Source organism: Cheilinus undulatus, linkage group 4 (genome assembly GCF_018320785.1).
Source record: "Cheilinus undulatus linkage group 4, ASM1832078v1, whole genome shotgun sequence".
NCBI lineage: Eukaryota > Metazoa > Chordata > Actinopteri > Labriformes > Labridae > Cheilinus > Cheilinus undulatus.
The window spans coordinates 16,662,371-16,677,982 of record NC_054868.1 but is presented as its reverse complement, the minus strand read 5'-3'; the positions used below and the strand labels follow the sequence as shown (position 1 = coordinate 16,677,982).

Below are 15,612 nucleotides of genomic sequence, written 5' to 3'. Positions count from 1 at the left end.
CCATGGTATCTGTTTATGGAGATGGTTGAATAAGAAAACCAAAGTATATGTACTTAATTTTTAGTGTAAACTATACCCACTTCTAAATAATGAGTCCACCCAATAGAGTACCACTAAACTACCCATTAGGAGAAAATGCTGTGAATACACTCAAACCTACCATTCATGCCATTGTAGATGCTCCGATGATGTGGTGACAGCTCATCTCCAGCCGCCCTTCTCTGCCCCTCCCTCGCAGGGCTGCCAAACTTCACGTGGTCAGGGCTCATACCGTACTGGTGCCTTTGAGTTTCAGGGCTGCCTCCCTTGACCTTTTCAAGGTGATCTGTGGTCCCTAAATGTGCCAGCCTGGGCTCGGGGCTCCCACAGCCAGTACTGCTGATGCTGCTCCTGTTGTGTCTCTGATAGAGGTCCCCACTGCCTCCTTGACCCAGGAAGTGTTGCCTCTGGCCCAGGAGCAGATCAGAGCTGTGGTGCTTAGGGTGTTGCTCAGGACTCCGTCCACCTATGTTCCTTCCGTATTTCTCCGGGCTGAGGCCCCTCATGACTCGACTGTGGTCAGGCACTGATATGGAGCCACAGCGGGGCCGGCAGATCTGCGGCAGAGTGTATGGGTACTCCAGGCTTGTACTCCGATGGCGCCCTGGAGGTAGTTCAGGACTGGACACCTCCCTGTCCCCTAAACCTCCACCTGCTAATCCACTAATACTGCTACACCTTGGTTTGTGTACCAGCTCTGGGCTCCCTTTATCCCCACCACTACTATTGACTCCGCCCACCCCTGGAGCCAGATGAGGTTGCTTGTGGTGTGGGTGATCGGAGCTGTCAGCGCTCCCTGCACTGGAGGTGCTGCTCCCATCTCCTACATCTCTCATCAGGAGCCCATGTCCAGGCACCAGCAGCAAACTATTCTGGCTGTCTATAGAGTTGCGGCACCCTCCCATCCCTACACCCCCTCCACTCCCTCCCCCTCCTCCCCCAACCACTCCCCTCTCCTCATCCAGCAGCAGGCAGAGCTCCTTCAGTTCTATGTTTTCCCTGATTACCTCCTCCTGCCGAAGCTCCAACTCCTTAAGTTTTTGAAGGTACAGGGTCACCTCTTTGCGCATGATGCTGGCACTGTAGCGTCCCAAACGCTGCCACTCCCTGGACACACGCTTTCCTTTCTGCCTGTCATCGTCCAGAAAGCAGCACAAGTCCCGCAGCTCCCGGTTGTCCTCCTGCAGCTTCTGATTAATGTCCTGAGAGGAAGAGAGAAGGATTAAAAAAGAGGAAGAAAAAGGAGAGATGAGTTTAACTGACCATTAGAAAGCATCATAAATGCTGATCATTCCAGTAAGATCAAATGTTGTTTTTATTTGGTACAAAGCAGAATTGTTTTTTAATTACATTTTATGATTTAATCCATTTCTGTGCTGTTTTAGATAACAATCAGACGCTGTATGCAATCATAATAAAATGAAATCATAATCCTTCTTTGTATTTCCCAGGAAAGAATTGGCTCGCTGTGTTGCATAAACATGTAGAATCTCCTGTAGGAAATGGTGAAGCCACACGAAGCAATATGAATGGGTAAGGGAAATTAAATTACATATTCTGAACATTTTACACACCAGCAAAGTGTACTTAAACATCCCTTTTCACCTCCCCAAGAGCTTCTTCTTTGTTTCTCCACTGTACTTTCTCCCCCTTGCTCTCTTTCTTACCCTCCAGCTCTTTCCTGTGTAATTAGGCAGTTTGGATGGGTGGAGAGGTGACAGGAGCTCCAAGAAAGGCAAATGATCCCCATGTGCTCCATCTGAGGCCACCTCAGGCTGGGTCTTTGCTTTAATTGTAAACATTTTGGACACCGTGCCAAATTCCTCTTGATGGGGGAGCAGGAACAAAAGCAGTCAAGGTTACTGAAAAGGAGAATGGGTCCATATACTTCTAAAGCAGAAGCCACGTTGTACACAGGCACATTCTGCACATACAGTGGATTTATGGGAAGAGATTTATAGGAATGTAAAGTTTGTGTAGCTAAGGTAGGGAGAGATCTGGTTGCCAGATTTCATTCATGGCCATACTGTGGATTTACAAAGCAATGTGCCCACCTTTTCAGTATAAGGATGATAATTTGTAGCGGTATGACCATGTGCATTAGTTCTACTTATGTGTAATAATCTAAATTGTTAGGATAAAATGTTTATTTATGCCGGACACATCTATTACCCTTCTCATTGAACTTCTCTTGATTTTAACACTGGAATAAAAGTAAACCATCGGAAAGTTAGATGACAGACAGAAGCCCATTGAGGCTGGGCATGCACATACAGACTGTGTCTATGTGAGATTCTGATATAGGCCTGAACAGTAGCCCAAGAACTTCAATGATACCATCTCTTTATCATTATTACATGTTGCAGAGCCAATATCAAATCAGAACATCCTTCCTGCTATGCGCGTTCTCAGGTGCGCTCCAAACCTATGATCTCATCCTTCAACATGCGCGCCCCCTCACCTTCAGCCCCCTGATCTCGTTCAAGTGCAGCTGGAGGCTGCGATTGACCTCCCGGATAAGATTCCCGTGGTCCAGAATCACGCTCATCTTGTCGGCCTCAGACCGTCTAAGCCGTCGTACCAGGTCCTCCTTAGTCCACTTGAGCAGCTCCTCGTCGGTCAGACCGGAGATGTCCTCCGCGGGACTTTCAGTCTTCGCTATCGACAGCTGGAGCTGGGGCTGGGGCGGCGGAGTCGCTTTCTCCATTGGCACAGCTCCTCCGGCACCCACAAACGGCAGAAAATAACCAGAGGCTCGCTGACAACCTCTGCTCGCATCCGCTCCACAGTCGACTTCAGCAGGAAAACGGTTACCGGCAGAAAGTCAGTCGCATAGTTTGGCCTTTTTTGTTGCTCCAGACTCTCTCACTCTCTGCTAGAGCAACAGCTGACGGTGCCGGCTCAGTGCGATACAGTGAGGAAGATGCTCCACCGTCTACCACTGCAACATCCTCACTGCCAGGGTGTAGCCGAATGCAGTCAGCCTCCTTGCTGCGCTTGGTTTAGTATCCAAAACCGGTTCCAAATGTGGTCAGAGTGTAGGAAAGCTTCGGCGGACTATCAGAGTACACACCTGCCGTCTGTAGGTTCACAGGAGAGAAAGCGTCCGCTGGAAACGGAGGAAACCGAGAGACGGAGGGAGAGGGAGCAGCTCCCTCCCCTCTCTCTCTACTACTCTCTCACTCACTCTCTCTCTGCTCCCTCCAGGGGTTAAGCAGCTAAAAATACAGCATGGTTACAGCGCCACTCACAGTTTAGAGAGAGTCATAACAAGGTGTGTGGATTGCTTGAAACATGCTATCCTGCAGGTTTTTACACTTTCTCTGACCTGTTAAAAATATGTTCTGACGTGCAAAAATTGGACAGAATTGAATATTAGAAAACAGTGGACTAGCTCACCTTTCAGCAGCATTGAATGTTTATTTAAAATCTCAGCCCAGACAAATATAAAGTCTAACGTGTAGGCTGCATGCCACGGTGGCCAGGAAGTGCAATAACCTACAAAATAACAGTCTGAAACACTTTTACAAAAATTGAAACAAATTGACAAAGTCCTACAAAATAACGTCTAAAACACATGCACAAAAATTAAAATAATTTAGCAAAGTCAAATACCATGATCCAGAAGATCTGCATCACCATAGTTAGTGTAGTTCCTGCAGTTGCAGTTTGTGGCAAAGCATTCCTGATGTTAACCTCACCCTATTAAACTTGAAACTTGGGTCATTTCTGGCATTTTGTGCATTCCCTTTCAGTCAGATTGTATATTTTTTCAATAGGCTAGTTGTAAAAGTGTTCTACAACTTGGCATGAAAGGTGTTCAATGTTTGTAAAATGTCATTTTAAAAATTTGTTTCATTAAATGTGAAAATGTGTTTTACTCAAAGTGTCTCAGACTTTGTTTTGTATCAGATTTCGTCAGTTTGCTTCATTTTTTTGCTAATGCATTTGAGGCTTGTACTCTTTTTTATCAGATTTGTTTTACATCTGTTTGTAGTTTTAATGAGTGTTTCAGACTTTGTAATTTTGTATTGGACTTTTATAAATCTGTTAAGTGGTTTATGAAATGTAAAAAAAATATTTTGTTTGATGTTAATTAATTTCCAGCTTTGTAACAGTGTTTTCATAGCGTCCTGAACGCAGTTTGGCTTTTTCAATCCAGTAGCCTACCACAGCTGCAAGGAGGAATAGAGCCTATGTGACCTAGAGATGGTAACAGATTAGCACTAAGATAATGTTAAAAAAGGCTTAGGAAACACAACATGTGATACCCTAAATAAATAATTTCAGAATAAAGTCCGTTTATAGAACATAGCGGAGTACAAGAAGTTTGTAGAATAGAAAAAAGTTGGCTATTTACCTAAAATAATCGAAACTGTAGCCCAGAATAAATAGCAGAACACTTGATATTGGCCATTGGGCGTACAATGACTAGATTATACGGGTAACGTCGCAAAAATGTACTCTGTCATACTGTATAATTGTGCTCAACTTCAAGTTGGCTCACTATAACTCCTTAACTAACCACGAGGGGGAACACATACCGTCGTTCTCCTATGTTAATTCCACAAACTTCATTTCCCACAACCTTCTTTCAAAGCGTAGGCAGTGAACGTCTCTACGGCGCTGTCCACGTCATTGCAGGATGAGCCAATAGGAGAAGGCTAAACTTAGAGTAACACGTCAGTCTAGTGAAGTGCAGAAGCCGGTCGAAAGGGAGTGATCCTCCTCACCGTCGTCTAACCGTCCTGTACATCCTTGTGTGTACGAATCTCCAAATGCTGTGACTCAATTGAACCCCACAGATTCTCTAGTGTTTTGTAGAACAAAGGACAACCAGATATAAAGGTGAGTATTCCACATTTTTTACCTCAGAGTAAACGATCTGTGACTGCTTTCATTCAAGAAGAGACAGGAAGTGGGTCAGCGCTAATGCTACATTCCGTTAGCTAGCCCAGCGTAGCTTTAGCTTCAAGATGCGAGTGTCAAAGCAGCATAGACGTTTAGCACGAGTGTTTAGGGGAAGTCTATTGTTATGTTTGTTAGTTTTCTAACACTAATATGGTTTTTACCCCGAGCTTATCGTACCCTATTGTGGGAGAAAGCGTAGACACCCGTACCGACATTATTTGAAGGATTTCTGAATAGAAGAAACGAAAAGACACGACCCAAAGCTTCATTCGACGTTTTTACCAGTGATAGTACGTGTCCTTTTGCCTGTTATAAACCTAATTGTCATGTTATCCCTCACCACAAAAACTCACATATATAAGGTTTCTTTTAAGTTTCTTAAAGTAGGAACACCAAACTGTGAAAACTTGAGATTTTAAAAAGTATTATTCTAGATTATTCTGCTTGAGTTGATGTGCTCAGGTTGCAATAAGATGTTTAAATACCAATAACATAATAAAAAAATGTAACGAACAAAACCAGTCTAAGATGACGATCAGATAGTTTCGTCCTGCATTAATGATTTAAATGTTACTTTCACTGTCAGTGGATCAAGAATGAATTAAAAAAGTTCAGTTCTAGACTCACTCATCATGCAGTATAAGCACTGATGTATTGTTTTGTCAAGATGTTTTTGGCTACTGAGAAACTGTTGTATCTCAGACAAGATGAAATTCAATTTAAAGTAATTAAATACTAATTCAACTTGTATGTACTTCACTGAACAAATGTAAACATTGGACACTTAACACAGTTTTGAAACCGAAGATACTTAACTGCTCTTTGTCATGTGTTGCAATTAAATAAATATTTTTGTTCTTTGGACTGTTTGCAAGGCAAAAGGGGTGACGTGGGATGATATTCTAGGAACTGCTGGGAAATATGATCAATGTTTTACTATTTTCTGGCTCGTTATAGTTTATCTAAATTAGTTTAATTATTTAAGAGGAAATAGTTGTGGTAGCACATTTTTCAAAATTGTTTACCTTTTTTCACAATATAGGCCAGAGATCATATTGTACTGTCTGAAACAGTCTGCCCAGCCAACAACAGAGATTGTAAATTTAGTTTTCATCCTATTTAAAGCCATTCATTTAACAATCTTATAAGGTTGTCAAAATGTTCAGTTCTTTGGTACATCAATACCAAGTGTTTTAAATGATACTCATTAAAATAATGGAGCGTGTAAAGCAATAAAACAGTCCAGATAACTTTAAACAGACTGCACATGTTTCTTAAGATAGGTACTTTGGAGTTGAATAAATCTATAACAATTATTGCGACAAATATGCAACACACTGTTCTGATTGGAGAAATACACTGGCAGTATTTTGGTCCCAAAACATAGTAAACATGACAATCCTACTTTCTGAGAAAGAATTTTCTGCTTAGGGAATATGGAGTTCCTCAGACAGCTGTATGAGAGAGGGACTGTATGTTGTTACCACAACAGGATGTTTGTTTGAACTTTTGTAAAGGCATCATTGATGGTTCACTGACAGCCCAACAAAGGTAGAGCCTATAAAAAAATACCACTAGGATTCCACTGCACTATTCTTGTCCTTGCTGAAACAAGCTGGACAGGTTTTTGATGTCACATATCTGCGTCATACTTTGAATACACGTCTTTTATGTTGCATGGGAGTGAAAGGAGTACCTGTATAAAGAGCAGTTCATTACAGCTAGTGAAAGCAGTTTAGACGAACAGCGTATACTGAGTTTAACAAGTACCGCTACTGGACTGACAACATCACTGTCGTCTATTGGGTTGTTTTATTCCTGCAGCACAGTGATGGCGACCTACCAGGAGTTCATCCAACAAAACGAAGACAGGGATGGAGTGAGATTCAGCTGGAACCTCTGGCCTTCTAGCCGTTTGGAAGCTACCAGGCTAGTGGTCCCCGTCTCCTGTCTCTTCACACCTCTCAAGGAGAGGCCTGACCTACCTCCAGTTCAGTACGAACCAGTCCTTTGCAGCCGAGCCAACTGCAAGGCAGTGCTCAATCCACTATGGTGAGTGAAAGCATTACTTATAAATGCATAAATGTGCCCGTTTTTGGTTTTATTAGCTAAATGTTTCATCAACAAGGATAAAAGTGTAAATTATGCCATTATTTTCTTTAATATTTAACAGTTGTTTAGAATAACAAAAAATGTCTATCTTTGTTACATATATTTAATGACAAGTGTTTCTGTCGAGTGCCTACTTTGTTCTTAACATTTCTTCACTGTGGTATTAAATAAATAACCAGAAGAAGAAAATGGGTTGCATGAATTAGAATTTGTTGCTACATTGCATATTTTTTAATTGCACTTTAAACACTTTCCAAATGCTGAGGTGTGATAAGCACAAGGTTTGGTACAAAATGTATTTTGCAAACACACCTCACATTAATGGCTATTAGTCACAGCTACACTCCCTCCAATTTGATGCCTGAACCCTGTATTATTTTGATCCCTCTTTACAGTCAAGTTGACTTCAGGGCAAAAATATGGGCTTGCAACTTCTGCTTCCAGAGAAACCCAGTAAGTACTGATGTCATCAATATTAGATAATTGTATGTTAATAGTTGCAATTATTTATATAATCCTGCATATCTTAATGTTGTCCATCTACATTCCTTCTAACAGCCTGGTTAATCTAGTTCTCTGTGTGTCTCTGCAGTTTCCTCCCTCTTACGCAGGCATTTCAGAAGTGAACCAGCCAGCTGAACTCATGCCACAGTTTTCTACCATTGAGTACATAGTGCAGGTAAATACCACACATATGCTTGCACTCTGACCTCAGCCCCTATACATGAAGATTGCATGTACTGAGCGAAGGTGAATAACAGTGATTTCTGATAATGGCCTCCAACATTGGGCATTTACTGTTTTATTTATTTATTTATTTAATTGTTTGTCTAAATAATTTTTGTTAGTGAATCTCATCCTCCAGCTTAAACACTTCAGAAAATGAATTTCTCTGTACTTTTTTTGAGATTAAGGATATTTCCCTTTATGAAAAAAGGCTATCTACTAAATTGCAGACAACACTTCACTTAAGTGCAGCCAAATCTAATACTTTAGATTAAAAATTTCACATAGTTTCTCTGGTCACACAGGGGGCTTTTATAAATATTTGTTGTTAATATTTTACGGTAACATCTTTGGAATTGCAATCTATACTAGGTCGACTTACCTACCAGTGGGTGTAACAAATTAACCCTCAAAAACATGCATTTTGTTTTCAAAAGTAGCATGAGCTGATGATGGCATCTTACAAAGTGTGACAGCCAATGTATATAATAAAAATACTTTTTTCCTCATTGTCTGAAACCTGATGTTTCAAGTGTAAACCTTCTTTCTAATCTCTCCACAGCGTGGACCCCCAGCCCCTCTGATTTTCCTTTATGTGGTAGACACATGCTTGGAAGAGGAAGACCTCCAGGCTTTGAAAGAGTCCTTGCAGATGTCCCTCAGTCTTCTGCCACCCAACGCCCTGGTGGGCCTCATCACATTTGGGCGCATGGTCCAGGTCCACGAGCTCAGCTGTGAGGGGATTGCAAAGAGTTATGTGTTCAGGGGTACCAAGGACCTCTCCTCCAAACAGATTCAGGTGGGTAAGGGAAAATTGGGGAGAAAGGACAGAAAATCCTTCAAATGGTGTGCTAAGATTGTTTTCATTTTATTTATTGTGTTTTTCAGGAGATGCTGGGTCTAACAAAGCCAGGAGCAGCAGGACAACAAGGGCGCCCACCTGTACCTCAGGATGCTGGACCCTCTTGCAAGTATGGTGGAGCATTAACATCTCACACCTTTCTTTGTCTGTTAGTGCTTGTGGTAAAATAAAAAAAAAAAACACAATAGTTGTGATCATATGGTAGTAAGTATCTCTTGTCTAAGGGCTGTTTTTTGTGTTTCAATCCAGGTTTCTTCAGCCTGTGCACAGAGTGGACATGAATCTGACAGACTTGCTCGGTGAGCTGCAGAGAGACCCATGGCCTGTTCCTCAGGGCAAAAGACCGCTTCGCTCCACTGGTGTTGCACTGTCTGTTGCTGTTGGTCTGCTGGAGGTACAGTACTAATGCTCATATGCACATGAATATTGCTGTACATTATGTGCAGTAACATACTTTTGGCCTGTAAATATATTGTGCCTTACATGTGTTGTTAATTACAAGTTAAATCCAAATGTGGACCAAATGGAAACTACAATTCTTAGACACACACATCAACACAAAAATGTGTATTCAACCAGTAACCAGGACTTTAGATAGCTTAAAGCATTTGTGCCACGTGTAACTGTTCAGAAATCCACACAGTGCCTGATAAACTGTCTTCTGCAGGAACAGTACATATGATCAGTTCAAAGGCTGGTCCCTTGTTTGCCTTCTGTCTTTTCCTTCCACCATCATTATCCTCTCTGCTCCTACTGCTAATCTGCGTGGTTATATAACTGATGCAACAGATCATTACTCCCCTGTATTCTCTGTCAGCAGATAGGAGATGAAGCCTGATTAGAATAAGTTGGCTCTTTCAGTGTCTCCTGATTCACTCATTTGTGAAGAGACATTTGACTTGACAAATGGCTCTTTTACATACATGGCACAGCTGAAAAAAGGTGTACACTTGTGTACACCAGGTGTACACAAGTGTATTAATATAATTGCTGCCTTTGAATGGGGACATATCTTTCCTTTTAAAAAATGAGTCACCGTTTACGTGGAACTCATTATCAAATACTCTGAGTGAATTAAACGTTCCCTCCCTACAATGGCTATTTGGCCCATTTCCATGTATCTCAGCTGTTTCTATGACTCCTGGACTATGAACTTTGTTATGAGCAGTCCCTCAGAGTCCTGTCCTTTGCTGGCACTGGTTTCCTTTAAAACCCTCATTTACGTTTGACCTCTGCAGTTCATGGGATTTTAAAAACACAGTTGATAAAATACTAAATTATTTCAAATGAGCACATGAAATTAATGGGAAATGTCTTTCTGTGCTGGAGTTATATTAAAATGATGACTGCTTGGCTCAGTGCTGTCAAATAATATTACAGTTGTTGAAATCTAAAAAAATATCTGTTTTGTTCTGTGCTAGTAATGGTGATCTATATTTCCTTTTAATCCTCTTAGATTGCACGTAATAGAACAAAATCACTCACCCAAGAGTGCTCATTATCCGTATTTAAGCCAGAAACAAGGATTCAGCACACATGGAGCAGATATAAATGAGGACATAAATGACCTCAAGCATTAGATTGCATGTAGTCAGATAACAAGCTTTTGGTATTGTCAGTTAAGTAGATGTACTATTAAGTGACATAAACTAAGGGCTAATTTCTCCATTTTTGTAATCAGGGCACATACCCCAACACAGGGGCCCGTGTGATGCTGTTTATTGGAGGACCTCCTACTCAGGGCCCAGGCATGGTGGTTGGAGATGAGCTGAAAACCCCCATCCGCTCATGGCATGACATCCAGAAAGACAATGCTCGCCATTTGAAGAAAGCCACCAAGGTGTGTGAATTATCTGCAGATTTTGGCATTTTTTTCGCAAGTCAAAGACACTTTTCCCACAACCTTACCTAATGGCAAGCCTACAATTGTAAACTGATTGTTTCATAATATTTTGCATGGGTTTTTTTTTATGCGTGTGTGTCTCACAGTACTATGAAGCCATGGCAAACCGCTCAGCAGCAAATGGCCACAGTATTGATATCTATGCTTGTGCTCTGGACCAAACTGGACTGCTGGAGATGAAGTGCCTGTCTAATCTCACTGGGTATGTCAGCATTTACTTCTTTATTGATCAAGATGAAAGAATGTATTTGTCAGACTATTTAAGATGTGGAGATATTTTCATGATAAGAGAAACCCATCTGGGAACCAGCCCCCTCATTTGCTATTTAAAAGCTTGAACGTGAGCAATTTTTTAACAGGCAGCCAGACGAAAGCTTCTGCTGTTACAGATAGAACGCTAGCTTAGAGTCGATAGAAACAAGATACCTGTCCAACATCTGACCGCTATAATCCTCTCTAGTTTCAGTCAAAAGACACAGAGATCTTCTTTTATACTCCTCTGTCAGTTGTAGATAAAACCATGTTGTGAGTTGTGGCAGTTTTATCATTTGACAGACAAAATGCAATGCAATAGTGTTAAATCGCGTTGCCACCATTGTTTTCTAATCGATTGCCATTGAGATTTAGGGCGTATTTTCACCCAAATGGGGTCGTAGTCACTTTGAGAGCAGGAAGTGATGTTGAATTGCTCTTATCAATTCCAAACAAGTAACTTTCATAGGAATATTTAAGATTCTAAATAATTTGTTCATTGTGTTCACAGAGGGCACATTGTGATGGGAGACTCCTTCAATACATCCTTGTTCAAACAGACCTTCCAGAGGGTCTTTAGCAAAGATTACAATGGAGACTTCCGCATGGCCTTTGGTGGCATCTTAGAAGTTAAGGTAAGAAATATGCTTTTTCAGCCAGGATTGTTGCTCATTGCTTATTTGATTTAAAACAAATGCTTCTTTATTGTTATTGTTAACATTAGCTGTTGTTGAATTTATATTACTCTTTCGTTTGTATAGACATCAAGGGAAGTGAAGGTTTGCGGTGCCATTGGACCGTGTGTCTCACTCAACTCCAAGGGTTCCTGCGTTTCAGAGAATGTAAGTCAATGTGCCACACTGAGATTCCTCTCTTCTTACAATCAATTGTAATCTGACAGCTAGTTATTTATGAGCATTCCTCACAATGTGTTCTCTGTTCTTTGTAGGAGATGGGTGTTGGTGGCACAAGCCAGTGGAAAATGTGCAGTCTCAACCCATCCACCACCCTGGGAATGTATTTTGAAGTAGTTAATCAGGTGAGTATCACTTACAGAAACATTAGTTTAAGATGGAGTCCTGACAAGATTAATAAGGGTTGATTTCACAAATTGTTAGTAATCACACCCAACACATACATTAAAAAATTAGCTTAATTAATATATAAATTATTTTCATTTAGTAACAGAAGGCCATTCTTAGAGAAATGAGATTGATCTTGGCCTCACTGTCTTGTTTGTTTTGTGTGGTTTGTATAGCACAATGCTCCAGTCCCCCAGGGAGGTCGAGGGGTGATCCAGTTTGTAACCCAGTACCAGCACTCCAACACACAGAGGAGGATACGGGTCACTACCGTTGCCAGAAAGTATGTTGGTTCAGACAGTGTTATTATAGACACATTATATGCACACATGCATGTTAACCTGTTATCCTTATCTCCCTGGAATATTAATAGTCTAAAGGAACAAGAGTATCAAGAAAAGACATTCAAAACCAATTTCAACTCTATGCAATCCAGTTGTATGAAAACCTGGTAGTTGCTAAGAACATGACCATTGGATTCAATATTAGTTCAGTGAGAAAGGATGTTTACATACCTGCAACTTTTGGTGACACCCTTTGAGAGCTAGTTGTGTTTGTGTCATTCACACCCCACCCATGCTCACCTACATATACGTGTTTCCCTCCCTCTTTCTTTCCCTCTTCTCTCGGTCCCTACCACAGCTGGGCAGATGCACAGTCCCAAATCCAGCACATTGAGTCATCATTTGACCAAGAAGCAGCTGCTGTGCTCATGGCTCGTCTGGGGGTCTTCAGAGCAGAGTCAGAGGAGGGACCTGATGTCCTCCGTTGGCTTGACAGACAGCTCATCCGCCTGGTAAGTGGCACACCCACAGTCACACCCTTCCTTTGCTTTTGGATAGAGGAACAATGCATAGTTAGCATTTTTAGGCTCGTTTGGTATGATGAACGGTCAGACGTCATTCTGCATCATAAATGGATTGTGCATTACACAAGGTTGTTCCATATTATGTACAGTGTCTAAAAATGCTTTGTCTCACTGGATTCCAGTGTCAGAAGTTTGGCCAGTTCAATAAAGAAGACCCTACATCATTCAGGCTGTCAGAGTCTCTGTCCCTCTACCCACAGGTAAACATGTCAGCTTGTATTGATATAGAAATGTAAAGAAAACAGGAAGTTAAATTTAAAATCTTTGTCATTTAATTAAATTGTTACTGAAACTGCTCTGTGCACACTTTTGTTTGCATAACATATTTCTTTCTTGAATTTGAAAATATTTTCTTTGTTTGTTTTTCAGTTTATGTTCCATCTGCGGCGGTCACCCTTCCTGCAGGTCTTCAATAACAGCCCTGATGAGTCGTCATATTATAGGCACCACTTTGTCAGGCAGGACCTGACCCAGTCTCTGATCATGATCCAGCCCATCCTCTACTCATACTCCTTCTATGGACCACCAGAGGTCAGCCTCACACCCTGAACACTTGTTATCACAGCTAGAGAGGCGTGTGAGCTTTGGAACTAGTGGCTGCGCTTATTAGATACAGACAGATACACTGTTAACCTAGCTGTTTCCTTTCTTCTCAGCCTGTTCTCCTGGACAGTAGTAGCATCCTGCCAGACCGAATCCTTCTGATGGACACGTTCTTCCAGCTGGTTATTTACCATGGAGAGGTGAGAAAGGCAGTGGCTGACGATTATTAGCTTTTCATTTAGGTTTTTAGCAGGTCACCTTTTCATCAACCTGCAGTATGAGTCTCCATCTGTCTGTCATGTTCTTGTCATGCTGGTGAGAGAGCAGGCATCTTAATTTAATTAATGTCTGCATTTCCAGACCATAGCACAGTGGCGAAAGGCAGGCTACCAGGAAATGGCAGAGTATGAGAACTTCAAACAACTGCTGCAGGCTCCTCTGGATGATGCTCAGGAGATCCTACAGACACGTTTTCCCATGCCACGCTACATTGACACAGAGCATGGAGGCTCTCAGGCTCGCTTCCTGCTCTCAAAAGTTAACCCATCACAGACCCACAACAACCTCTACACATGGGGACAGGTAATTTTTCAAGTCTTTAACCTGCTGTGTTCTGTTTGTTTGTTTGTTTGTTTGTTTGTTAACGAAAATGAAGGTGTCTAATCACACGAAGTAGAAATGGACTTTGCCTTCAGAAACTGGACATATTGTGTGTGTTTTTTTCCTGGATGTTTGTTCTTTGTTGATGTACTAAAGGAAATGAGAGTTTAATTTGTAATTACAGCTTCATTAACCAAGACTATAAAAACAAAAGATTGTAAAATCCAGAGGAGTTTCATTCATGTAGTTCCTCCTCATGCCGCCTCAGCTGGCCAAGGTTATGTACAGCCTTAGGCTTAAAAAAATCTCATTTTCATAGCCAAATTCCAAACACATAGACTGTCTATATTCTGGTGGGGAAAAAAAACATCTGTGCTGGCAACCCTGAAGATACAAAGTCAAACTATCAGGGCTACCAGGTCTAGGATTAGCTAACCCTAGTTCAAAGTGAAAAAGATTGGAAGCTTAAAATGCCATTAATCTCCTTTTTCCCTTGTCAAGAAGGAAATGAACCCTAACCTGCATTGTATAAACACTGTGCATACATCTATGGCTATCAAAGAACAAGATTATCGAGGGAAGCGTTTGCTTTATTGAAGGGATCATGTGATCAGGTTACGTCATCAAATGATCCGTACATAAAGAGAGTACAAGACTTAACCACTGTTTGTGTCATCTTGCCTTTTGTAGGAGACAGGAGCACCCATCCTCACTGATGACGTCAGCCTGCAGGTCTTCATGGACCACTTGAAGAAACTGGCTGTTTCCAGCTCTGCATAAATGGTCTACCATAAAGGGAGGAGTGATTTGACATTCCCATCCCTATACTGGGATCCATTAACATTTCCTTGTCATTGTAAAGGAGCTAAACCCAGAGATTCTATTGTATTTGCTTGTTTGATTCTACTTTTCCCTTCCTGGAGTTTTATGTGACATATTCCATACTGCTAAATGAAAAGAGAAAACTGTGCATTCCTAACAAGAAAACAAATGACATTTGTAGTCCTTTTCAATAACTTATTTATGGAAAATGCTCCACAGCCAAACTGTCCTTATGTAAGCAATTTCAGATTAACTAAAGCTCTTTTATATTTGATATAGCCTCTGACATGAAGAATGATTAGAAAATTAATTTAATTTTTTGTGTACGTTCATTTGTTTGTCTAGAAGTATGTCAGTCTTTTTTTGAGAATGCTGTTAAATATGCCGCTTATATGTGTTTGCTTTGTCTATAGCTTGAACTGACATGTCTAGAACATTCGCACCAATAAATTAAGATGGTATCTGTAATGTGGGGTTACCAAATGTTCACAGGGCCAGTTGAGCCTCACACCAATTGCTCTGTAATCAGAATTCATTTGACAGGAATTTATTGAGATAAATGTGGATTAAACTTGAAGTGTTTTCCAAGAAAATTCCTTCTACATACTAAGGATTAATGTTCTGATGAATGGGAGTCAATCCCATCAACTCAAGTGACTCTGTTTTCAATGACGAACGTTTTGATTTATTTCCTATTTGGACTTTATAGGTCACTCCCAATGGTTTAGTCCTCTCATCTTGTCTCATTCACCATCTGGTAATTTGCTCCCGACAACTGCCCAAGTATCTTTGTAATCAAACTTTAATATACTGTAATGCTGTATTTACAGGACAGTTGGGTTTTTTTGGATCTTGTCTGGATCTTGATTCTATCCATATAAAGGCCTGTCAA

At 41.1% G+C, this 15,612-nt stretch overlaps 2 protein-coding genes across 2 annotated transcripts in view; one reads left to right on the top strand and one right to left on the bottom strand.

Moving 5' to 3' along the window:
• ccdc85al (coiled-coil domain containing 85A, like) overlaps window positions 1–3,138 on the bottom strand; it is a 41,022-nt gene extending 37,884 nt beyond the window's left edge. The window contains exons 1-2 of the mRNA XM_041785866.1: window positions 2,501–3,138; window positions 161–1,241 (exon numbers count right to left, since the gene is read on the bottom strand). Coding sequence (XP_041641800.1) covers window positions 161–1,241; window positions 2,501–2,746 — 1,327 coding nt within the window. The 5' untranslated portion in view covers window positions 2,747–3,138. The remainder of the gene's footprint in view (window positions 1–160; window positions 1,242–2,500) is intronic.
• A 1,592-nt stretch (window positions 3,139–4,730) lies between these two features.
• sec23b (SEC23 homolog B, coat complex II component) lies at window positions 4,731–15,612 on the top strand. Its single transcript, XM_041786093.1, has 19 exons — window positions 4,731–4,887; window positions 6,775–7,002; window positions 7,458–7,515; window positions 7,655–7,741; window positions 8,351–8,587; window positions 8,677–8,759; window positions 8,900–9,044; window positions 10,332–10,490; window positions 10,640–10,755; window positions 11,317–11,440; window positions 11,567–11,647; window positions 11,755–11,844; window positions 12,064–12,170; window positions 12,530–12,683; window positions 12,878–12,955; window positions 13,125–13,286; window positions 13,412–13,498; window positions 13,659–13,880; window positions 14,589–15,612. The coding sequence occupies exons 2-19, from the start codon at window positions 6,782–6,784 to the stop codon at window positions 14,676–14,678; spliced, it is 2,301 nt and encodes a 766-aa protein (XP_041642027.1). The 5' UTR covers window positions 4,731–4,887; window positions 6,775–6,781; the 3' UTR covers window positions 14,679–15,612.

Coding starts and splice junctions, on each gene's coding strand:
- sec23b (XM_041786093.1), top strand. CDS start 6,782: ATGGCGACCTACCAGGAGTTCATCCAACAAAACGAAGACAGGGATGGA. Junction 7,742..8,350: donor CCATTGAGTACATAGTGCAG/GTAAATACCACA, acceptor ATCTCTCCACAG/CGTGGACCCCCAGCCCCTCT. Junction 12,956..13,124: donor CTCTGTCCCTCTACCCACAG/GTAAACATGTCA, acceptor TTTGTTTTTCAG/TTTATGTTCCATCTGCGGCG.